The 25,289-nt window shown below is 33.8% G+C and overlaps 1 protein-coding gene across 3 annotated transcripts in view; it reads left to right on the top strand.

Moving 5' to 3' along the window:
• Positions 1 to 25,289, top strand: part of ATRNL1 (attractin like 1) — a 786,052-nt gene that overhangs the window by 132,522 nt on the left and 628,241 nt on the right. For all 3 annotated transcript variants that reach the window (XM_077877514.1, XM_077877517.1, XM_077877516.1), the window contains exons 11-14: positions 16,444 to 16,528; positions 17,440 to 17,648; positions 18,639 to 18,757; positions 22,772 to 22,904. In XM_077877514.1, coding sequence (XP_077733640.1) covers positions 16,444 to 16,528; positions 17,440 to 17,648; positions 18,639 to 18,757; positions 22,772 to 22,904 — 546 coding nt within the window. The remainder of the gene's footprint in view (positions 1 to 16,443; positions 16,529 to 17,439; positions 17,649 to 18,638; positions 18,758 to 22,771; positions 22,905 to 25,289) is intronic.

Genomic DNA, 25,289 nt, shown 5'->3' with positions numbered 1-25,289 from the left:
GTATGTTTCACTTTGGTCGTTAGTCCTGTGTGATTTTTCTGTCGTCATGGAATGGTATTTTTGTCAGTTTTCATGATGTCAGTAGCCATGTGTGTTTTGCTTTCATTTGTGTAGCCTTGAACTGTTTGTTAAGTGATAATGACCTGAGTACTCTGGAAATACATTGTCTTCTTGGCAAGAAATACAATTATAGATTGTAGTCAGATTAATAATATAACAAACTTTATAATGTAATAATGGGAATAGATTATATGTAAACAAATTATATTTAATATTGAGCTTTAAGGCATTTCATAACTTATACATGTTGTAGGAAAGCCAATCTATGATTTATAATGAATCCTGATCAAGAATGTAAAAATTCAGCAACAGAATTTATCTAGCTCAACCTTCTGTTTTGTAGTTATTGAAGAAGCTGGAAGGGATAAATAGAAAGCCTGTTTGTAACAACTGCTCTTATCTTTTTCTTATTCTGTTGAAAAATCCTGGCATATTGGGCAAATATCAGCAAGTATCAAAAAGTGTCTATATCTGCAACAGTTGCTTACCTCAAAAAACTTTTCTTAAGTTTGCAAGTTAAATTCTATTCTTTCTAAAGAGTTTTTTTTTTTTTTTTTTTTTTTTTTTTAGATTTTATTGATGTATTAGATAGGAAGAGAGAAAGAGTGCACGAGAGAGCAGGACAGCAGGGAAGGTTAGAGGGAGAAGGAGAAGCAGACTCCCCACTTAGCAGAGAGCCCAATGCAGGGCTCCATCCCAGGACCCTGGGATCATGACCTGAGCCGAAGGCAGATGCTTAACCAACTGAGCCACCTACACACCCTGTCCCTAAATAGTTTTATGAATGAAAACAATTTGCCAGCAATTTTAAGATACTATAGAGGAAAACTCACATTTATTGTATTATATCAATCAGTACCGATTAGGTTATAGTGTGGCAACAAAAAATCCTTTCACAGTCTGGTTTCTCTGGAAAGCACATTCTGAGATAAGTTCAGGGTACTTATTAGGTCACTGGGATGAACAGCTGTGAAATGGAGGAGGAAGAAGCATGATTGGGCAGAGGGAAAAGTCAAATGGATATTAACAGCTACAGCCAATCCCAGGGGAATTTTGGAGTTGAAATGTCCATCAGTGTTGTCCTTTTTTAGGATGAAACAGCTAGGCCTTGATCAGTCATTGTATGAGAGTGATTCTTAGGAGGGCAGGAACTTGGGTAAGGAAGCTCTTTGTACGTGGCTAACGCAGTCTCCACAAGGGCTGGTAGCTCAATGATCTTCAGTGATAGCAATCCTAGCAGCAGGGGCAACAGATCCTTTCTGAAGTTGTATTTAGGCAGTGCATATCCATGTGCATCAGAATTCATTTTTGAGCTACTCAAGCCACTTCAAATACATTTGTCAAAAGGTCCTCTAGGATTCCAGTGACCCATTCTTCCTGGGGGAAACCTAGATTATTGATTTGGCTTCTGCAGCTAGTCTCAGGGCTACAACTGATACTCATCATGTTCTCCCTCTATTAATTTTTCTAATTTTCTAAATATTCCTTACCCTCAGTTGGAACTTCTTCTGATCTCCATTCTCTACCTGGTGGCATGACCCAGACCTTTACCCTTAGGTATTTGAACCCCTAGTCATCATATACCTCCTGCTCTGGGTATTGAACTTGCCCATTTACCACCACCCTTGGCAAGAGGATACCAAGAGACACTTAGCGGGTCATTTGTGTACCAAACATCTTCCTCTGCTCTTATTTTGTAACAGCTGTCCTACCTCCCTTTGATGATCAGGGCCAGTTATCCCTTCCAAGGTGGTGACTCCTTTTTTCCTAGTATCTTGACAGAAGGAACCTGAAGTGCCCGAGTGGCACTATAGTTTATAGTTCAGTGGAACATTGCTATGTTCACTGCCAGAGTATTTCCGCTTTGGGGAATAGGATATCTAATCCTGTAAGACTGATTTCTGGGATATGAAGTACAAATTACTCAACTATATCATTGAAAATGAGGCCACCAAGAGTGGCTTTTACTCCTTGGTTCTTGGACCTACATATTCTTCCTATTAGTGACAGCACCATTTAAAGTTGCTTGATTTTAAGGTATATGTATCTCGCATCCTAGTGTTTCATTTGTGCCTATCCAAAGGTCTATGACATTGTGTGTTATGGGATCCAGTGGATCCCATGGTTATGGGCTCATTCTTGTACTTCCTTTGCTGTCCTGTGTCTTCTGATTACATAGGATCCCATGCTGCTTGATTAAATGCTCCATAATGTCTAAGGCAGTCATACTGGTTAAGACCCTTAATTGCAAAAAAGCAAACTGAGATACATGCTCAGAATATGTATCTATTCTTGTCCTAATGAATTGTTGTTTTAGGGTAGAGCATACACAGTAGATGGACACACTGCCCAAAGACCTGCCCTGTTGAGAGGCTTTTTCCTTTTCTTTCATTCTTCAGGGTCACTCCTGAGTGAGGTTGTCTAAGTGATGTACACTTTTGACTTGTGTCCACATATCAAGCTGAAATACTTGCATTTTTTTCTTCTTGGTATTTGGGCATATAGAATTCTTCACATGACCATGACTGAAAGATGATAGGTAGGTGTTGGTGCAACAGTGTTAGGTAATATGGGGTCTGAGCTACCCATTCATGCAGATTGCTTGTGCATTATGTGGTCTTGCTCATACTTGATCTTGGGTGCCACTGCATTTTATGTTCTTATGACTCTTGGTAATAGATGCAGCTCATGATATAAAACTCTGAACACATGGTCAATTGATAATCCAGGGACTTCATCTCTACCAGGGCCCAATAACATAACAGGAATAGAGTATAAAATTTTCTACTGCAGATGGCATGGCTTCTGACATGTGTATGGGGTCTGCATTGGGATTTTTTCACTGGGAACTTCTGTATATTTCACGTATTACTTTTTCCAACAGTTCCACCACCAATAGCTATAATTCTACTGGATCATGCAGTCCTAACTGCAAGGCTGCTTACAAGTGTAGCCTGAACTTGTGGCAGAGCTATTCCTTACTCTGGCATGTACTCACAGCTGGCAGCCTTTCATGTTGTTCAGCATGTGGGCTGAAGCAGTATTCCCAGGACTGAAGTACACTACCTTCAGAATCCAAAGAGACCTACTGGATGGTTTGCTTTCTGCTTTTCATGAGAATTATAAGATGTAATAATTGGTCTTTCAATTCAGATGAGCTGTCTTAAAATGCTCCTGACCACTGGATCCCTAAATATTTTACTAATTTGAAATCTGAATCATTGTAGGTTTTATCTTCCACCCATCAAAGCATATATGTCTTAACAAGGTCTTCATCGCATAAGCCATTCTTACTCATCTGGCACAGAGTAATGTCATTAATGTAGTCTAACAGTATAATGTTCTGCAAAATGTCCAATTGGACCAAATGTGTCTTATGTTATGACAAAAGGAGGGAGAGTTATATGATCCTGAGGCAAAATTGTGAATGTGTACCATTTTTTATTCCATATGAAGGCAAACTATTTTTGATTCCCTTTTCTGAAAGGTTTAGCAAAGAACACATTTGCCGAAAATATCCATGTTAATCTGTTCTAATAAAGATACACATTTTACATAGTGACTGCAGTTTGAGCTACTACTTGGTAGTAGGCTCTTGTCATCCTCCAGGCTTTGTTTAGTTTGCATGGCCCAGAATGGTGTTTTAAATGGAGATTTGGTGGGGTCTATTATCCCTGCATTCTTTAGATTCTTTAGAGTAATATGAATTTCTGCCACTCATACCCTCTGGAATGCAACATTAGTTTAAATTTTAACATATTATCCAGGTGGTAGTTGTTTCAAAATTTCCACTTGATCTTTTCCACTGTGATAGCCAAGGGCCCAATGCCAGTGTTGTGCCATTTGCTGAAAACATCCAGGGCGTGACCACTGCATAGGTCTGCAGACCTAGTGGCTCATTTTGAACGAGACCTTGGCCAGGATGTTGTTAATTACCTTATTGCATTATATCCCTCCTATAAAGAGAGTGGATGATGACACTTTATATCTGTGGTGTTGGTGCTAACTCAGATCTGTGTCCAACTATACTTGAAATGTTTGTGTTGCTTTTTCCTCTGGGTTAGAGCTATGCAATGAAATGACCATGGGTGCCTTTGATGAAGAAATAGAGTTATTACCATGTACACTTACTATGTTACTGCAGGGTCCTTCCTCCTAGGTATCAGAATTTTAAATATATCAAATCTGGACTTCAGAAATGGCTGAATTCCAGAAATTGAGCAATAAATTGTGACTTTTTATTGCAGCATCTAACATCAGCCTTCTGATCATGCATCCTTGATTTCTTCTGATGATATAAGTTAGGTAGAAGTGCCCTTGTTGGCAACCTATTTTGCTTCTAGGGATGCTGTGGTCTATTAAACATCTCTATAATTTTTAATAGGTTAGTCTCCTAGACTGACACTCCAGCTTTGCTGGTTATTATAAATATTCCCCTCTACTTGGATTGGATTCTGATGGTTAAGTGTCAACAGTTGGGCTCTATTGTCCTATTTATTGTCTCCATCATTGAGCTCAGTTCTGTTACAGTTTCCCCAACCATTAGCTTTAGCCAGTGGAGGAGAGCCAGTACATTCTTATTGATTCTAGTGTCCCTTTCTCTATCTCATTCTTCATGGCTTTCATAAATGGCATGCCCTCTGGCCCTTTCTATAGATACAATGACCTAGTAGGTTTTCCAGTGTTATATTAGTATATCTACTTCAAAACGCCCATATTTCTGGCCTTTTTATCCCTGCTTTTACTCTTTGCTATGGCAAAGAGTGGTTCTAGCATTTTGACTTTACTTAGCAAGGGCTGTATTTTTTTTCTGTTCCTAAGGGTCTTCTTATTCTTTTTTTAGCTTTACTGGGGTATAACTGACAAATAAAATTATAAGATATATAACATGTACATTGTGATAATTTGGTATATGTATACATTGTGAAAGGATTCCTCTTGTGTAGTTAATACATCCATAAGCTCACATATTTTTCCTTTTTTTAAAAAATTTTTTGATACTCTTTCTAGAGTAAGTTCTCTTTCAGCAAATTCCAATTATACAATACTGTGTTATCAATTATAGTAACCATGTTATATATTAAATCCTCATACTTGGTTCATTTTACAATTGTAAGTTTGTATCCTTTAACCAACCTCTTATTTCCCATATTCCTCAGTCCCTGGCAAACATTTTTTAACTTGTTTTCTGTGAACTTGATTTTTTTTTTTTTAAGATTCCACATATTAAGACAAATACCATGTAGTATCTGACTTATTTCACTTAACATAATATCCCTAAGGTCCATCCATGTTTTTTTAAATAGCAGGATTTCTTTCTTATGGCTGAATAATATTTCATTGTGTATGTATATGTATATATACTTATACATATATAAATATATAATACATATACATATATATGTAGATATGTCACATCTTCTTTATCCATTCATCCATTGATGAACACTTTGATTATTTCCATACCTTGGTTTCTGTGAATAATGCTGCAGTTAACATGGGAGTGTAGATATCTCTTTGATATCTTGTTTTCATTTTCTTTGGATATATGCTCAGAGGTGGGATTGCTGGATTATACATGGTAGTTTTATCAACACATGATACCGCTTGCCTTTTTGATGATAGCCATTCTAACATGTGTGAGATGATAGCTTATTGTGTTTTTGATTTGTTTTTCCCTGATAATTAGTGATATTGAGCACTTTTTCTTGTACCTGTTGACCATTTGGATATATTCTTTGGAAAAATACCTATTCACTTTGTCTATTCATTTTTAATTGGATTTTCTTTTGTTTTGTTTTTGCTCCTGAGTTGTGTCAATTCTTTATATATTTTTGTATATTAACCCCTTATCAGATATATGATTTGCAGATATTTTCTCCCCTTCTTAGGTTGTTTTTTCACTCAGATGATTGTTACCTTTGCTGTAAATAGGAGTCATTTTAATAGTATGCTCAAACCATCTCCTGGCGTCCTTGTCAGGGCATAAATACTGCATGTTCTTTTAAATCAGAAGAGTGCTTTTATTTCTTTTAAAGATATTTTATTTATTTATTTATTTATTTATTTATTTATTTATTTATTTATTTATTTATTTACACACAGAGAGAGGTAGAGACATAGGCAGAGGGAGAAGCAGGCTCATTGCAGGGAGCCCAATGTGGGACTTGATCCGCAGACCCTGGATTATGCTCTCAGCTGAAGGCAGATGCTCAACTGCTGAGCCACCCAGGTGTTCCCAGTAGAGTGCTTTTAAATCAGTAAACTTTCCCTAATCTAGTGTAAGGTTCTGGCCTCTTGAATCAATCTCCCTTTATTACTTAGTACTGTGTGTACTTCCCCAACATCTGCCGATATTTGCTGTCTGGGTCTTATAGATAGTCTCTTTCTTTCCTTAGCAGTCCCAGATTTGCCCCACTGAATTATAGAAAAAGATAATGAAGGGCACCTGCGTGGCTCAGCTGGTTAAGCATCTGACTCTTGATTTCAGCTCAGGTTGTGATCTAGAGGTCATGAGATTGAGCCCCACATCAGGCTCTGTGAGGAGTCCGCTTGAGATTTTCTCCCCCTCTGTCTGCTCCCCCTCCCAAATAAATACAACATTAAAAAAATTAAATAATAAAATAAAAAGATGATGAAAGGCTGAGAAAGCCTGAGGGCTTCCTTAATACCACATATAGAGGCTGCCATATGTAGAAGGTCTGCAAATTAGTAGTGTATTAGTAATTACTATTTTCAAACATCTGATACTTCACACTTGCTAGAATATGCCCTTCCTTTGGCATACCTTCCTAATTTACCACTGGTATAAGTTTTAGCAGTTGATGGCCATCTGGTGGCAGCAGCTTTCTATATTACACCTACCAACAGTGATGGGTTCTTCATAGCCAGCCTGATAGTATGTGATTCAGCTCACAAACTTCCTCTTATTTCCTGCTCTTCTTGTATCGCTGCTGGTACCAGCCATCATAGTTTGGGTTCTCTATGAAGCAGACTCTGAGATAGAGTTTAGTGTTTATGATGTTCATTTAGAGTACCCTTTGGAAGAGATCAATGCCTTTGGAAGAGGTAGGGGGAGGGATGCCCGAGTGGCTCAGTGGTTGAGCATCTGCCTTTGGCTCAGGGCATGATCCTGGGATCTGGGATTGAGTCCCACATCAGGCTCCACGAGGGGAGCCTGCTTCTCCTTCTTCCTATGTCTCTGCCTCTCTGTGTCTTCATGAATAAATAAATTTAAAAAATCTTAAAATAAAAAGGAAGAGGTAAGGGGAGAAAAGAGGATTTGACAAAAGGAAAAATTGAGTAGTAATGCTGGACAGATAACCTTAGTCAAACACACAAAGATCTCTGGAAGTGAAATGGTTGATATGTTGGGATGAAGTGACAGGACCTTTAAAATCCCATGTCGAACAGCAGTTGTATGTGGGTCATCCTTAAAAAGATGTGTCCTTGAGTGAAGTGGCCCAAAGATACTGAGGCAATTGCTGAAGTAATTTGCAGCTGTTGATGCTCTCCCAGCAACAGAGACAATAGTTCCTTCCTTGAATGAGGTCTCGGCAGCACATATTCATCTCCACTATAAATCTCAAAGTTTCAGAGGTTAAGACCAATAAAAGTTAATTTCTCACTCATGCTACATGGCTAATGTTGATTAGCAGGCAGATAAGCTTATTGTCATCACTAGAGACCAGGACGAAATTTCATTTTCTTTGGTTGGATCCATCTGGAAATACAGGTGTCACTTTAGCTTGCATTTTGTTGGCTAAAACAAGTCGTATTATCACACTTCTAGGAAGTGTGAGAGTTTAGTTTTACTATAGGCCCAAAAGAAGAGAACTGGAATTATTTGTTAAATAACACCAATACGTATATAACAAATATTGTTTGTAATTCTTTTTAAACTTTTAGTATAATTGAAGGTGATATCTTGCAGATAGTAACAAAGCCTTCACCTCCTACCATCACATGTGTTAAAAGGCAGCCAACTTTTGTAGTAGAATTTTGTTGTACTTTTACTGGTCTGAGTTAATTATTCTCATGTATCATTAATATATTAATAGTGTACTGTACTATTTCTCTGTAGGGACTTGTGTACTTTAAAAACATTTTATTTTTTTAGTTTCATGAAATTAATGTTTATGTTGAAGAGTATATTTTGATGATGTAGTGAAGCAGTATAATGTAATAATTAGGAAGACCTGGTTTTGAATACGGATTCTACCATTTAATGAGTTTAAGGAAGTTACCAAACCTCCAAATACTATTTCCTTATCTATAACATGGTGACAAAAACATTTGCTCCTTAGAGTTATTTTCAGAATTAAATATTACATAGCTTTGATAAGCAATAGGCATATTGTTTTTATTAGGTAAAAGGTTATGACCACTTATCTTAGGAAATTTTATCCATTTAAAAAGACTATGAAGGTTTTATGTATTCTTCACTTAATTTTATATATTATTATAGTAATTTTTAAAAACATCTAACTTTTAGAAGCAACTATGTGCTTTTCCTTTTTCAGAGGAGGCCTCCCATAGCATTTTTTATGTCTCTTTTAATACTTATCACATCCTATTGTCATCCCTTCAGAGCAAGAATTCAGTCTCATTCAGGTTTATATCCATAATGTCATTGTGTCATTGGATCTTCATTACATCTGAGTTGATTTACTTAAATAATAATCATTCTTTTTCCTTAGCTTATCTAAATTTGTTAACCCAAATTTCACAAATTCTTTTTCCTATTCTTAGTTAAGAGCAGTTGATGAATTCTCAGTCTTCCTTACTTGAGATTGAAACACCCAGGTTAATTAATCTTTTACTCTTTGTTCTATTTTTCAAGATATACTATTATGAAAAAATACATGGTTTGGAGAACATTCAGAAGACTCCCTGATCTTCAGCATGGTTACTAAATTGAGATATTTGATTTTTAAATGTGTAAGGAAATATCACCTTAATAGGAAGAAACTCAATGGATAAATCTGGAAACCCCATGCTCCTGAGTTTTGAGCCTTGCTTACTTACGTTAACTGTGTGGGATCAGTAGATATGTGGTCTGATCAGTTAAATCCCACTATTTCACTGTCTTGGACAAGCTCCCAGTACTCTTTCCATTTCTTTGTGAGTTGAGTTGGAGTTGTTTATCTCTCGTGGGCTTTTAATTAATTTATTTATTTAGAGTTTTTAAGTGTTTCTGTAAATGGGTGTGCTTGTGGGCCTGAAACATAAAGTTTGATAAAAAATCTACACAATTAGCTGTTACATTCCCAAATCCCCTTCTTAAGCTTGTGATGAGTGTCTGCCATGTTTCTACTCTGTTAGAAGACAGAGGTTTACTCTTTGTGAATGTTGACCCAGGTACCAGAACATGGTTGAGGATGTCTATACAATTTTGGAAATAGTGGGACTTAGGGCAAGTATACATACTTACAAAGGAAACCTCTAACTCTTTCCTTCTACTTATGTCCAGAATCCTATTAGCCAGGTTTATAGCTTCTAGGCAGGAGATTGGAGGATTTACCTCAAAGAATCTAATGAGCCCAAAAGAAGGCATGTACAAAAACTAACATTTGGAGGTCTTCAACTGAAATGGTCTAACCTGATCAAAATTTCCACACTGCTATATAGTATATAAGAAAAGGATATATGAAAGTTATTAAGAGACTAAATCTTAAAGAGTTCTTATAACAAGGAAAAAAACATTTTTTTCTTTTTCTTTCTAATTTTTTGATGTCTATGTGAGATGATGGATGTTAAGTAAACTAACTGTGTTTAATCATTTCACTAAGTGTATATATGTATATGTTGAATCATGTTGTACACCTTAAACTTATACAGTAGTATATATCGGTTGTATTTCAGAAAGCAAACAAACAAGAAGTATTCCAACAGTCAACAATATGTCTTGGCCAAGCACAAAATTTCCAAACAGTTTTGTTGTGCCCACTCTTAAATTTGAAAGGGCAGTTAGTTATTATAGACATTCACAAAAAGCTGCTGAATTTGATGAAAATATCAAACAAATAGGAAAAAATAAGAAAACAAAAGAAACTGAGATAATACTGGAAGGAGATTATAACTTCAATAATTATAGACAGAAGATGTCACATTTATGAAGTAAAAATGTGACTTAAAAATAGATCATTCAGAAAACAAAAAATGGGGCTTTTGAAAATAAAATTAGGATACTAAATTAATAAATTTTAAGATAAAATGAAGTATATGTTCCAAAAGTATTATGAACAAAGAATAGATGTAAAATAGGATAAGAGAGATGAAATTTAGATGATTATAACAGAAAATTTGCTGTCTGAATAATAGGAGGGGCCAAAATAAAGAACAGAAAATTTTAGATGAAATTATCGAATGAATAATTCAAGAAAAATATCTGGGCTTGAAATACATGAATTTTAAGAATAAAAGATATCACTAAGCCCCAGAAGAGACTCACAGCAAAACTCATCATGAAAAGTAGAGACAGGGTAGTCTGGGTAGCTCAGCGGTTTGGTGCTGCCTTTGGCCCAGGGTGTGATCCTGGACACCCGGGATCGAGTCTCATGTCCACATGGAGCCTGCTTCTCCCTCTGCCTGTCTCTCTGCTTCTCATGAATGAATAAATAAATAATATCTTAAAAAAAAAAGAGTCACTTGACACACTGCAACCCCACGAGAAACTCCAGATAGCTCCTTTAAAAATAAAAGAAAAAAGTAGAGACAGAAAGAAGACCCTCAGAGCTTATATATTTAGAGAAGGAATAGTCCTAATAAGTCATGGGACTCAGTAGGATAGGGCCTTGCAAAAGCAAAACCAGGAGCCAGAAGATTAGAGAGTAATACCTTCAATATCTGAAAATGCTTTCCAAGTTAGTGTACTAAGCCCGATCAAATAATCATATAAATATTACAGTGAAATAAAGTCACTTTCCAGAATTGCAACCTCAGAAATTTTCTTCCAATGTACACTTTCTCTGGAAGATGTAGAATTATGTCTCCTACTGATATATTTGATTAAACAAATAAAAATTGATAAAACTTGAAGTCCAAGAAATAGAGTAAATAATAGAGAGGTCATGTGCAGAGAATCCTTAGAATTTTGCAGGAGGCCTAGAGACAAGTTTGAATTATAAAAGAAATATGGAATTTTGTGGGGATGTCTTAAAGAAGTAAATAAAGCCACTAGATAGCTTGATATATTAGAAAATATTGTGAAAAGGTGGACACGTTTCGTAAAGAGTCAGGGATGTAATTAGCAGTTTATCTATAGAAATCTAAGCAAAAATTTGCGGGAAAAATAGAAAGTTGTTCAAGGATAAAATGAATTATAATATGCTACATTGGCTCATCTATATGTAGAATAATAAATAATAAATATTTAATATTGGCCTAAAAATTATAAGTACATGAGGAGGATGGAGGGAAGAGAAGTATATGTGTATATGTCTGCATAAGAATTAAATCTTCATCTTTTAAAGAGAAAGAGTTATTATCTGAAACTAACAACTAAGTGTGCCATTTAGAATAGGAACATAAAAAACAAGCTCCTTCTAGTTTTTTTTACTTAGAATTTAAAGCGCTTACCTCTGTGATTCAGGAGTAACATTGGGAAGATAGGGAGTAGAAGAGTTTTTTGTGATAAACCTTGTGGGATTATTTGACTTTTAAGCTTTGCACATACATATGTTTAGCTGAAAACAAGCAAAATAAGAACATGCCATAATAGCATACAACCTAACTAAGTCGGGCACAAATTAGTGGGTAATAAATGTTAAAATAATGGTTCTGGGAAGATTGGTATATGGTAATACACAGAAAAATCTCGGTAACATGATATATTGGAAAAGTTAAATTAGATCCCTGGAATAGATGCAAAAATAAGTTCCAAATGGATTGAAGATCAAAATGGTAAAAGCCAAACTATACCTCTGTTAGAAGAAAATTAGAGATTATCTTTAAAATCTTGAGTTAAGAAAAAAAAGAATAAATCATGAAGGTAAATGGTAGGTTTGATCAAATTTTTGTACAAATGTTTGTAAAATAAGACTCCATAAACTACATGAAAAGGCAAATCACAGCTTAGGAGAATATATGTTAATGCGTATAATTAGCAAAGGATTGGTATTTATAACAATTCTTAAAATTATTAAAAAAAAAATCTTGGGACACCTGACTGGCTTAGTCAGAAGAGCATGGGACTCTTGATCTCAGGGTTTTAAGTTTGGGCCCCACATAGAGTGCAGTGATTACTTAAAAATAAAATCTTTATAAAAAATCAAATAGAAAAATGGGCAAATACTTGAACAGTGATCTTATAGAAGGGTGGAAAAAAAAGGCCTATTAATGTGAAAACATGCTTGATCTCACTAGTATCAAAAATACTCATCAGATTGGTAAAAATTTAAAAGTCTGAGAGAACTACATAATGGCAAGAATGTGAAATAAGAGCTATCATACATGGCTGTTGTTAATTTAAGTCAGTGCAACTACTCTGGGGAGCAAATTGGTAAAATCTAGTAAAATTGAACTGTGTCTTTCCTTAAACCTAGTAATTTTCCTTTTGAAATTTATCTGGAGAAACTCTCAGAATTTGCAAAAGAAAATGTGTGTAACCATGAACGAACTAAAAGGACTTGTAGGAAAAATCAGAAAAAAAGTCTAAATGACCTTTAAAAGGATAGATATATTTTGGTATAATCATAATATGGAATACTGTAACATGATTAAAATGAAAACATAGCATCACATATATATGTAAGTTTAAATGGGTTGTTTAATAGACATTTTTCCAAAGAGGATATACAAATGGCCAATAAGGGCACAAAAAGATGCTCAATATCACTAATCATTTGAAAAATGCAAGTCAAAACCACATTGAAATACTACTTCACATTCATTAGGATGGCTATTATCAACAAATAGAAAATAACAAGTGTAAGTGAGGATATAGAGAAATTGGAATCCTTGTGCATTCCTTGTTGGAATGTAAAATGGTATAGTGGCTATAGAAAAGAGTATGGTTGTTCCTCAAAAATTTAAACAAGATTTAACCATTGAACCCAGTAATTCCACTTTGGGTATATACCCAAAAGAATTGAAAGCAAGTACAAGAATGGATATTTGCACACCTATGTTCATAGCAGCATCATTCACAATAGCCAAAATTAGAAGTAATCTAGTTGTCCATTGATGGATGAATGGATGAACAACATGTGGTATATACTTACAATGGAATATTATTCAGGCTTTATTTATTTTTTTAAAGGTTTTATTTATCCACTCATGATAGAGAGAGAGACAGAGAGAGAGAGTGAGAGAGAGAGAGAGAGGCAGAGACACAGGCAGTGGGAGAAGCAGGCTCCGTGCCAGGAGCCCGACGAGGGACTCGATCCCAGGACTCCAGGATCGTGCCCTGGGCCAAAGGCAGGCGCCAAACCACTGAGCCACCCAGGGATTCCCCCTTATTCAGGCTTTAAAAAGATGGAATTCTGACACATGGCACAATGTGGATGAACCTTAAAGATGGTGAGGGAAATAAACCAAAGACAAAAGGAGTAATACTGTAATGATTTCATTCATCTGAAGTGCTTAGAGTAGTCAGATTTATAAACAAAAAAGTTGAATGGTGATCGAAAGGGTCTGGGAAAGAGGAGAATGGAGAATTATTTAACAGGTACAGAGTTTCAGTTTTGCAAAACAAGAGAGTGCTGAAGTAGATGGTCATGATGTTTCCAAAATGTGAATGTACTTAATGTCACTGAATTGCACACTTAAAAATGGTTAAAATGGTGAAAGCAAAAACAAAAACAAAGAGCAAAACAATGGGTTGAAAATAAGCTACAGAAGGATCCATATTATATAACATATCTTTGTATTAAAAAAAGCTTTACCATCTACAAAAATTACTATGTGTATCATATATAGAAACACTGATAAGCAAATACAGAATAGTAATTGCATCCAAAGAAGGAAGACCTAAAGAAGCTTGAGTTGGGATGAGAGTACACAGGGAGCCTAAGTCATATCTATAGTAATTGATTTCTTTAAAAAATCTGTAGTAAATATGGTCAAGTACTGGATTTGACAAATTTGGGTAGTGGTACACAGGTGCTTATAATGCCGGTTTTTTTGTTTTGTTTTGTTTTTTTGGCTGTTATATGCACTGGAAAAATTTCATCTTTTACCAAAAGAAATTGGCTTATGGAGTTAAAAAAAATCTTCAGAAAGCCAAATTTTTAGTTAATGCTTGTCTTCATCCTTAGCACTTTTTTTTTCTCCTAACTCCTTAGTTTTTCTGAGCATTTTCTGTGGTTTTCATCTTGAAAATATGCTCTCCCTTTGGCTCATTTGTGTTAGATAGTGGGCCAGGTTACTTACCTGTTAGACCTAGGTAAGCTCAGATTGTTGGGTCAGTTTGTTTTCTGGACTCCAGATGCCCCCAAATGATCTTAAAGATTCTTCTTTGGAGATTTTTTGTAAGAAACTGGTATCTGGCAGTCTTACTCCTTCATCTGACTCTTCTATTTCATTTCTTTGAAGCATATTCAAGTTTCTAATTCTGTTGTTGGAATACTACAGTCAACACAATTTGTAAATCACTGACCCTGTGTGTATGTGGCGGGGGGGGGGGGGGGGGGATGGAGGAGGGTTGGAAGGAATGATTGAAATCTATCTGCCCTGACTTATAAACTGTCTCTAACATTTTCATCTCTTTCTTTTTCAAAGCCCATGCCTCCTCCCTTCTCTCTAAAGGAAGTAATCTTTTAAAACCTACTACAAATATACTTTTAAATATCAAATATTTGTAAATATAATTTATAGAAAAACAAAGGTAGTCAAATGGGCCTTAAGCAAATTATTAACTTCTCCTACATTTAATTTTTCATTTCCAACATATAATAATACCTGCACAATCAGCTTCACTGGATTCTTACACAATGACCATTTTAAATTATGTAGATGAATGCACTTTGGAAGTTTTATAGTACTGTGCACGTGTAAGCACACTTCTTAAATGAACTGTAACATGTAAAATTGACCAGGTTATTAGTCCTATGTGTAGGCCTCTTTAATATTATTTCCTAAAATGTGATATTCAGAGTATTGGCTCTTAGGAATGTTAATGTAAAAAGTATTACATGAACCATTGTACTCCTGTGGATAAAATATTGGGAAAGGACTGGGTTAGGTATAGTTATTCTATTTGTCTGTACTCTCTCTTTTGAGAGTGTTTAATAGGCAGATGTATTTTGTGAGGTAAAGAGAGATTATACAAACTAAGGAAAACCCTCTTTTGGGGGATTTATGTTCTTTGGAATAGACTTTAGGAAAACAATTCAAGATGTATTTTATTGCTCTCCATCTCTAGTTTCATTTCCTAAACTATGATTTTGGTTCTTATAACTTCTTTGGTTTCATTAGTAATCATATTGAATTAAAACCAAATTATTATTTTGTTACCAGTGTTATAATCACATAAATAGGAAACAAGTAATTTATACAACTTCTTTACAGCTAACTGTATTTCAGATTATTTTCTTGTTCCAAAAAGGCTTCTAAACTACCTAAAAATAAAATTTGTTTTTAAAAGCTTATTACATCTATATGTTTTTATTAAATACCACTGCCCATCTTTAGATATGTCATGTCTAAGAAGATGAAATCTAAGAAAAGGATGTCCCTAGTCACTGAAAACTGAATCACTTGACACTGAATCACTCGACATCTCAAAAGCTATATTGGTATATGTGTCAATTTTGAAGCTAAGTTATATTGAAATGATACAGTTTTCTATAACCATTTTTCTTTTCATGTTTTTTATATAGCTCATGGATTATTTAGGTTTTTTATTTTTTCTTATTTTTAGCAACTGAAGTCATTCTCTTTTGCATAAAATGAACACCATTATTTTAAAATATCAAATCGTCAAAATGATTTAAACATTTTATTTTGATTCCATTTTTAGGCATTATTTCACTGAATATTGTATATTGCATTTAATATCTTAAGTACGCATATAAAATTTGGTTTAGTAATTTCACTTTCTAAGAGGTTTGCCCAGTTTTGACATTCATGAAGTTTACTATATGAGCCTTGATTTATTTAATTATCCTCCAATATAAAGTACACTGAATATTTTTTACCTTTCATTTTCATTGTTCTCATATACTTAAATTTATTTGTGGGAATTTTATGCAGAAGTTGTTTTAATTTAAGGAACGATGCTAGTTTGAATAATGATACTAAATTGTAGGTCATGGCAAATTAATGAAAGGCTTCCTAATTTTAATTATTGTATCTTTAATTTGACCAAAGATTGTTTTATAGTATTTGTCTTAATTTATTGTTTTATTTCATTTTTTGTTTTGCTGTTCTCTTTTTTTCTAGCTTGTGATGAATGGAAAATATTACCAAAACCAAATCTTCATAGAGATGTCAACAGATTTGGGCACTCCGCCGTTGTTATTAATGGGTAATAGATGTACATTTATCAGTCACACTATCTCCATATTTGTTACTCTTTTTAAAAATTATCATTTATCATTTATACTTAATGGCATTGGGTATCCCTACTCTACCATGGAATACATTTTGGCTTGTTAACCATATCCTTCATTCTTTTGTGTTCAAATATATTTAAGTGAAAGGGGAGCAGTCAAAGACAGTGGTAGTTGAATTAATTTAATAATTGTCTGGACTTTTCAAACTGAATTTTTGAATATCTTTTTGATTATTTTACTCTTGGGTTTTTCTATTTTATAAGAGGATAGTAAAACATTGAAACATAGATTCTGTATCCAATATCTATTTTTTTAAAGATTTTATTTATTTATTCATAAGAGACACAGAAAGAGAGGCAGAGACATAGGTAGAGGGAGAAGCAGAGCCTGATGCAAGACTTGATCCCAGGGACCATGACTTGAGACAAAGGCAGATGCTCAACCACTGAGCCACCTAGGCATCCCAAATATCCAGTATCTAAATTCATTTTCAGTATTCAGAAATTATAATTCTAGATAGCTGTTCTAAAGTGTATCTTATCCATGAACAGCTGTTTTCTTTTTATCAAAAAATTGTTTGCTACCTTGGTAAAATGTATATTTAAATTTATTTTTGAAACTAATATGTTAGGGAGCCTGGGTTGCTTAGTTGGTTAAGCATCTGCCTTTGGCTCTAGTCATGATCCCAGGGTATTGGGATTAAGCCACATATGGGGTTCCCTGCTCAATGGGGAGCCTGCTTCTCCCTCTTCTCCCCACTTGTGCTCTCTCTTGCTATTTGTCTCTCTTTCTCAAATAAATATATAAAATATTTTTTAAAAAAGAAGCTAATATGTTAGACTTTTCTTAATATTGTTTAAGATTCTTTTTTTTTTCCCAATAGGTCCATGTATATATTTGGAGGATTTTCTAGTGTGCTCCTTAATGATATTCTTGTTTACAAGCCTCCAAATTGCAAGGCTTTCAGAGATGAAGAACTTTGTAAGAATGCTGGTCCAGGAATAAAGTGTATTTGGAATAAAAATCACTGCGAATCATGGGAATCCGGGAATACTAATAATATCCTTAGAGCAAAGTGCCCTCCTAAAACAGGTAAAGTTTTTTTCTTCTTCCCTCTCTGGCATAATGCTTCTCTACTGGGCTAGAAGGAGTAATACATTTTGCTTATAAGATTTACCTTAGTATAGCTTTTAGAAATTAAGAAGTCACAATCCTCTAATTAGGAATTTTAATGTTCGAACTTAGCAGTGATTAATAATTTAATATTTTTATAAATTATTTTTAGTGTTCTCTTTTTAATTATATATGTAATATTATAATACCAATATTTTATGTGTAACATGTGAACTACTTTCCTATATAAGTAAAAAATGCTTTAAAGTATACCCTAAGAAATACTGTTTTTCTAAGAAATACAATGAAATAATTTATTTGCATTTGGTAGTTTTTTTCTTTCTTTAATATTGCCAAGCCAACCACAGAGTTAAAAGATTTTCTAGAATTTTGATGATTAATGTTTTAGTTTAATAACTTTTATAAAATATTGAATAAGTAGATCAAACATATGAAAAATTACTAGTAAATATTTATTTATGAATGATTTAGATAAGTCAATTCAATTTTCTTTAAATGAGTGGGAGTTTTATGCATTTTTTGTACTATAATTGGCTATGTATTTTCAGGGTTTGCTAGTATATGATAACTCAGATGACTCTAAATATCTTTATGAAGAATAATGAACAATGAGTGTTTGTTACAATGTTTCTTTTAGTTGTGTAGTAATGCTTTTTTTTTTTTGTAAGTCTTTCCTCCTCCCCCATAAAGAATAAATTTTAAATGGCAATAAGATCTTGGTAGATTGAATAATTAAAATGAGGGTAGGAAGTATCTTGAAACTTAGAAACAATTCAAATTCAATATGAAGTTCACCTCATATTGAAGATGTTATTTTGATATTGTTGGTCGTATTTATATTGTAAAAAAGTCTTAGTGATTCTTAAACAGATGTTAAAAATGTGTGAATTAAGAAGTGTGACATTTTCTTTCTCATCCTGATGCGTTCATCTCCCATTTGTCCTGCAGCTGCTCCTGATGACAGATGTTACAGATATGCAGACTGTGCCAGCTGTGCTGCCAATACCAACGGGTGCCAATGGTGTGATGACAAGAAATGCATTTCAGCAAACAGTAACTGCAGTGTGGTTAGTATTTATGGGCAAATGGTGATGTTGTTAACCTTGCTGCTTTCTAATCATTAGCTTACTGTTCAGTAGCATTGTACAGATAGCATTTTTTTACATCAAGACACTTGAGGGAGTCACTCACTATGTTGTAAATTCACTCTAGTTTCTTGCTCAAATTTGTCAGCCTACATTCTAGTAACTTTTACTTCCTCCTATGTCTTTTAAAAAAAGATTATTAGTCTTGTGTGGTGATAGACATGTGATATAGGTAAGTAAGTATAGAGATTATTTCCATGGGATTCTTGTCAGACATGCACATGCACGATGGTGGTGTGGTCTGATGTTTTGTTTACATGCTTTGTGTTTAAGTTTAACTGGAGGTTGACTTTCCCTTTATCTGTGTAGATGAGTGGTTCTCAACCAGAGTTTTGTGCCTTAACCGACATTGGCAATGTTTATAGACATTTTTGGTTGTCACAACTGTGGCATCTTGAAGAGGCCAGGAATGCTGTTAATTCTGTAATGCATGAATTCTCCCACAAAAAACAAGTATCTGACTCAAAATGTCAATAGTGATAACTTGGAAAAACCTTACCTTAGGTAGACAATTGAAAAAACTGATAAAATTAACATTTATGGTAGATGAAAATTGAAAGCAAAAATTAATGTTTTTAGTAGGTAGTATCAAAATATCTCATGTTTTTAAGATGTCAACAAATTGAAAGAAAAATTTCAGAAAGTATTAACAAGTATAGCATTAAAAGAATTAAAAACTGTAGTAGGACTGAGGATTCTCTTACTGAGCTGTAGGTTAAACAACTAAATGATATGCTTACAGATTTTCAACTAAATGTAACATACATTATTTCTTTTTTTGAGTTTCTATAAATAACCAAAAGTATTCATTTGCTTTTAACGATACCATGCAGAGGTAAAATGTAAAGAAAAGGAAGTTTGAAAACTAAGTAAAAAATTTTTATTGTATCAACAAAAATTTTCTTCAATAAACAGTCATATTTCAAAATAATTGTTTTATGGTTCTGTGGTAAAATAATATTCAAAACTTAAAATGGAGAAAAATTTTCAGTTACTGACTTAGCAGATGAAACTTTTGGTTTTATATGTATGGTGTTGGTGTATACTTTCCAGTGATATAAGTTGCTTTAATAACAAATATACTTCAATTTTATTTGAGTTTTGTTAATAGGACCTGACTCTGCTTTGAAAATTTGAATTACTTTTTAATATTTGCATTAATATTTACCTAATGGGGGTTATCTTAATGAGTAATGTGGAAAGAGGAGTTAAGTAAAATAAAGCATGGGAATAAGGGAATAAAGTGAAGAATGTTATTAAATAAAAATTATAGGCGGAGTGTGTTTAAAGCTCTGTTGGATGGCTCTAAATCTAGACATTGTGTTTAGACATTTATACTAAATGAAAATATGTGTACCTCAAAAATTGTTATATAAATTGCTATCAAGTATTCCTTTCATAAAGTGACCTTATACTTTATATTTTATTTTTCATAATGATGTGTAAACAAGGAAGGCACTGGGTGAGATAGTATAAGTGAGCAGATGGTATTCACTTGTAATTTAGACTTTGACGTAATGTCTTTTAGACAGTTTTATCAGAATGTCTGGTGATTAAGCTAAGCCCCAATGCTAATGGTTACAGAAAGGTCTGTGAGATTTAGTGTAAATGGTGTCTACTGATACCCTTTTTTGTTATTTAGTCATACTTATTCCAGGTTGGGTATTTTGTGCTCTAACAGTTCAAACCTGCTTACTGATCTGGTTCATTAGACCAAAAAATATCAGCCATCTTTCAGAATAACAGTCAACTTTCTTTCATCATTGATTAAATTAGCCCTGTGTGTGATTGAAATATAATTTCATCTATTGTGCTGGTTCAGTGTCAATAGATGACTACCATGTGTAATGAAGAGCAGTTGAGTTATTTGGATGGTGACTCTAATGACACCATTGTTACTATAAAGACTGGCATTAAAACTGTTCTTGGGCAGCCTCTGTGGCCCAGCGGTTTAGCGCCGCCTTCAGCCCAGGGTGTGATCCTGGAGACCTGGGATTGAGTCCCATATCAGGCTCCCTGCACGGAGCCTGCTTCTCTCTCCGCCTGTGTCTCTGCCTCTCTCTCTCTCTCTCTCTCTCTGTGTCTCTGTCTGTCTGTCATGAATAAATAAATAAAATCTTAAAAAAAACTGTTCTTCTTTCTTTTCTCCTAATAAGTTGTTTAGGAATTCCCTTGTCATTTTTACAGGTTATTCTATTATCAGATGATTTGAGGAAATTTCCTTTACAGTGAGCTGACAAATGTTTGGAGCTATATTCTTTTTATTTTTTAAGATTTGATTTGTTTATTCACGAGAGACACACAGAGAAGCAGAGACATAGGCAGAGGCAGAAGCAGGCTCCTCGCAGGGAACCCAATGCAGGACTCCATGCCAGACCCCAGGATCTCTGAGCCAAAGGCAGACACTCAACAGCTGAGCTACCCAGGCATCCCAGAGCTATATTCTAATAATGCTAAGATTTATATTCTATATGAAGACAGAAAGCTATGAATTAGAGAAAAAGTAGCAATAAAAAGTATGTTCTGAATGAAAATGTAGTGGTTGAATAAGAGTCACAAAGTACTTTGAGATTTTAAAAAATGTATCTTCTCTGATTTTTCTGGATAAATAAAGACAAACATTAGTATACAGCTATTTTTTTTATCTCTTACCTTAGATTATATGTAATTTGATTGCTTCAAAGAAATTAATGTCTTTGGAACTGAGGTGACTGCAGTGTATTTTACGGGGGGATATACAGTAGTTTATAAATAAATACTTGATGGGTGACATTTAAATTATTTAAGAGGATAGAAGTTGCTTCAACCAATTTTATATGTGGGATAGGTAAAATTGAATTTTATCTGTTAACTTTATTGACTAAAAAGAAATATTTAGCTTTCTTAGTTAATGTCTAGTTAAGCATCTATAGAGAAAAAAAGATTGAAGTGGGGCTCAGGGTTCAGCATTAAGTCCTTTACATTTTTTTCCTCAAGAGTCATGGAAGGAATTAAGCCAAAAAGTTTGATCATAAGTGTTGATGACATCATGTGAAACATCTGAACCTTGGTGTATATAGGGAACTCCCACCAAAGTTCCTATGTTGCCTATTTTTTAAAAAAAAATATTTTATTTATTTATTCATAGAAACACAGAGAGAGAATGAGAGGCAGAGATACAGGCAGAGGGAGAAGCAGGCCCCATGCAGAGAGCCCCACGTGGTATTTGATCCAGGGTCTCCAGGATCACGCCCTGGGCTGCAGGCGGTGCTAAACCGCTGGGCCACTGGGGCTGCCCCACCCCCTTTTTAAATCTTTAACCTTTAATCTCTTAATACTGGAATTTAGTTGACATATGATTATATTGTATAGTAGGATTGATCAAAGTCTAACTTCTGCACTTCTTTGTAGCCATAAAAAGAAAATTTGACAAATAAAGGAGAAACATAAATTAACCAAAATGATTAGTGTCTGGGAAAGTAAAATTAATTTGAGTCATTGTGAAAATAATTTGTCTTATTAGATGTATTTGGTTTTGATAAAGTATATTTTTACTTTTTTACAACTTATCATTTCTACTTTATTTCTAGGGGTTTGTTTGCGTGATAGTTTTATTATGACTAGAATTATTTCATGTGATCATGAAGAGAAATGACTCTGCATAGGGTTTATTTATTGAATCAGAAACCTGTTATTAGATTCAATAGAAAAGATTTTCATTAGATGGTTTCTATTTCAAATTGTGGAATTTGCACATTTTTTCCAATAAGCGTATTTGTAGTTCCAACAACTATAGTTTAGAGAAATGAGTAAAAGAGATTCTGATTTAGTAGAACTGCATTTGGGGTTAGAAATCTGAATTTTACAATCACCTGGTAATTTATATATACATTGAAGTTTAAGAATTATTGCTATACAAAGGTGAAAAATAACATGTTTTATCTTTTAACTTTCTAGTCTGTGAAAAACTACACCAAATGTCATGTGAGAAATGAGCAGATCTGTAATAAACTTACTAGTTGTAAAAGCTGTTCACTAAACTTGAATTGCCAGTGGGATCAGCGACAACAAGAATGCCAGGCTTTACCAGGTAAAGATTTCAGTTTGGTAACTGAATTTTATAGTCCACAGATGAGTACCATTATAGGAAAGAGCATTTAGTAAGAACATTCCAGTTTCTAAAATTAAATCGATAGCAAATAAACAGTAATATTGGAGTAATAATAGTATTGTTTCTATAGGAAAAAATTGTATGTTTGCTTCCAATTGTTTAAAGATGTTCAGGATTTCTTGTATTTATTATATTAGTGACTTGATCAGAATCCTTTTCAATTAAAAAAATTGTATCTTAAAAACAGAAAATAATAAATACTCAGACTAATACCCTAATTTACTAAATGTTAACATTTTGACCTATTTGATTTGTTTTTTAAATGCTTTCTATCTTTGAAATTCTGGGAACTATTTTTTACTGACTACTTTTTTATTACAATTACAGTATCTATAATAAGTTTTATATGATTTAATGAGAATCTAAGTTTTGTAAACCACAGAAAAGCCCAATTTAAAAAAGCAATTTCAATTTATTTTTTACATTTAACACTCTTCTTGGTAGACCCTAAGTACTCCTCTTTTAAGTATAAAAGATAAAATCACAAAATAGAAAAGTAATAGAGATATTTAACCAGCTCCATCTTCTTGTTATACAGGTAAAGTGAGACATAACTGGTTAAGTGACTTGCTCAAAGCTGCATGGCTTGTAAAAGGCTGATGTAACTACTAGCTGGGTGTTCTATTTCTGTCCAGTTTTTGCCTTTATCTCTTAGTTTTGTTTTATTATTTTCAAAGAAAAATTTCTGTGCCTATGTAATTCTAAAAAGTCCTTGAAAATCCCATCAAAGGATTTATGTCATGCTTCGAAGTTCATGTAATAAAATAAAAATTAGATTGCCCTTAAAAGTACCATTCAGACTTTAGAATGTTAATTTAAATTTTGGATTTTGTTTATATACTGACCTTTGAATTTTTTAAACAGTGTTATATGCATGTGTGTTCACTTTGAAAAAATTAGAGAATATTCATACAGTGCTAGATTTTGAAAAGCAATAGTAAGATGACACTAAACTTAAAAGTTATATTGATATCTAAGTGTTATATTCTACAAATCAACATGTAGATATTAGTAAAAATATTTACCAAGTTCCTTTAAAAATCTTGGACCAAGGAGTACCTGGGTGGGGCAGTCAGTTAAACATCAACTCTTGGTTTTGGCTCAGGCCATGATCTCAGGGTTTTGAGATCAAGCTCTGCCCTGGGCATGGAGCCAGCCTAAGATTCTCTTCTTCAGCCCCTCCTACCATGTGCCCACACACACTCTCAAATAAATAAATAAATAAATAAATGTTTTAAAAAAAATCTTGGAAGGGGTATATAATATATATATTTAAAGGAAGATCGCTATAATAAGAAGGGAATTTGATTGCTAGTGGAAGTTTGGAAAAATAAGTGAAGTTGCATTTGGTAGTACCCGTCTACTCATTGCCCAGGAAAGAATGTTGGTTTGGTTTATTGGCTCCACTTGGCCAGGGTATCTTGAAGAATGATAAATACCATACAGAAAATACAATAAAAATCACATTATAAACTAACTTCCCTACTTCTACATTCATATTTACTAAGTAGCAAATTGGGTATATACAGTTTGTTTTCCACTCATCTTATTTCAAGGAAGTGACAATTATTAAATGATAATTCCACTCTTTTGAAGTATTACTATGTTCTAGGCACTGTTCCTGGTACCCAATTCAATAGAACAGCAGTTATTAAAGAATAGGAGTCCCCTGCTCATTGACTCTTTCAGAGGATTCATGAAGTCAAAACTAGTAACACTAAGATATTATTTGCTTTTTAAATTCTGATTCTGTCATGGGTTTACTATGGAGCTTTCCAAAAGCTATGTGATATATAATTCCAGTAGATTCAGAAGTAGGAGAATACATTTGTCTTTTATTAAATCAGCACTACAGAGATTTGCAAAAATGCAAAACAGTGCTACACTTTTCACTATTCTTTTTTCTATTTTGAAGACTATAATTCTTTTAAAATAAAATCTACTTTTTATTTTAAGTTAAAATGTTTTTCCCCCATCGTTTTATTTAGAAAAATTTCAAATGTGCAGAAAACTGGAAAGAATCTTAGAGATGACACCCACCCAAAACCCTTACCCAGATTGTACATGAACATTTTCCTTTCTTTATGCCTGATCTGTCTGTCCATCCCCCTATTCATTTATCAGTCTATCTTATTTTTTTGATGTCAGTAGTCTGATTTGAATTGTCAGCTTCTCTTTCGCAGGGAGAGAATTTGATGACATGTCTCCTGTGGGCCTGTATGTAACATAAAGGCACAAGACCTCCCAAAAGCTAGAAGAGTGTTTGCAATGAATTTTTAAATTAAAATTTTAAGTTAATAAATA

This window comes from Canis aureus, chromosome 29 (assembly GCF_053574225.1).
Source record: "Canis aureus isolate CA01 chromosome 29, VMU_Caureus_v.1.0, whole genome shotgun sequence".
Taxonomy (NCBI): Eukaryota; Metazoa; Chordata; class Mammalia; order Carnivora; family Canidae; genus Canis; species Canis aureus.
The sequence above is the reverse complement of the archived record's forward strand: the minus strand, read 5'-3'. Positions and strand labels throughout refer to the sequence as shown.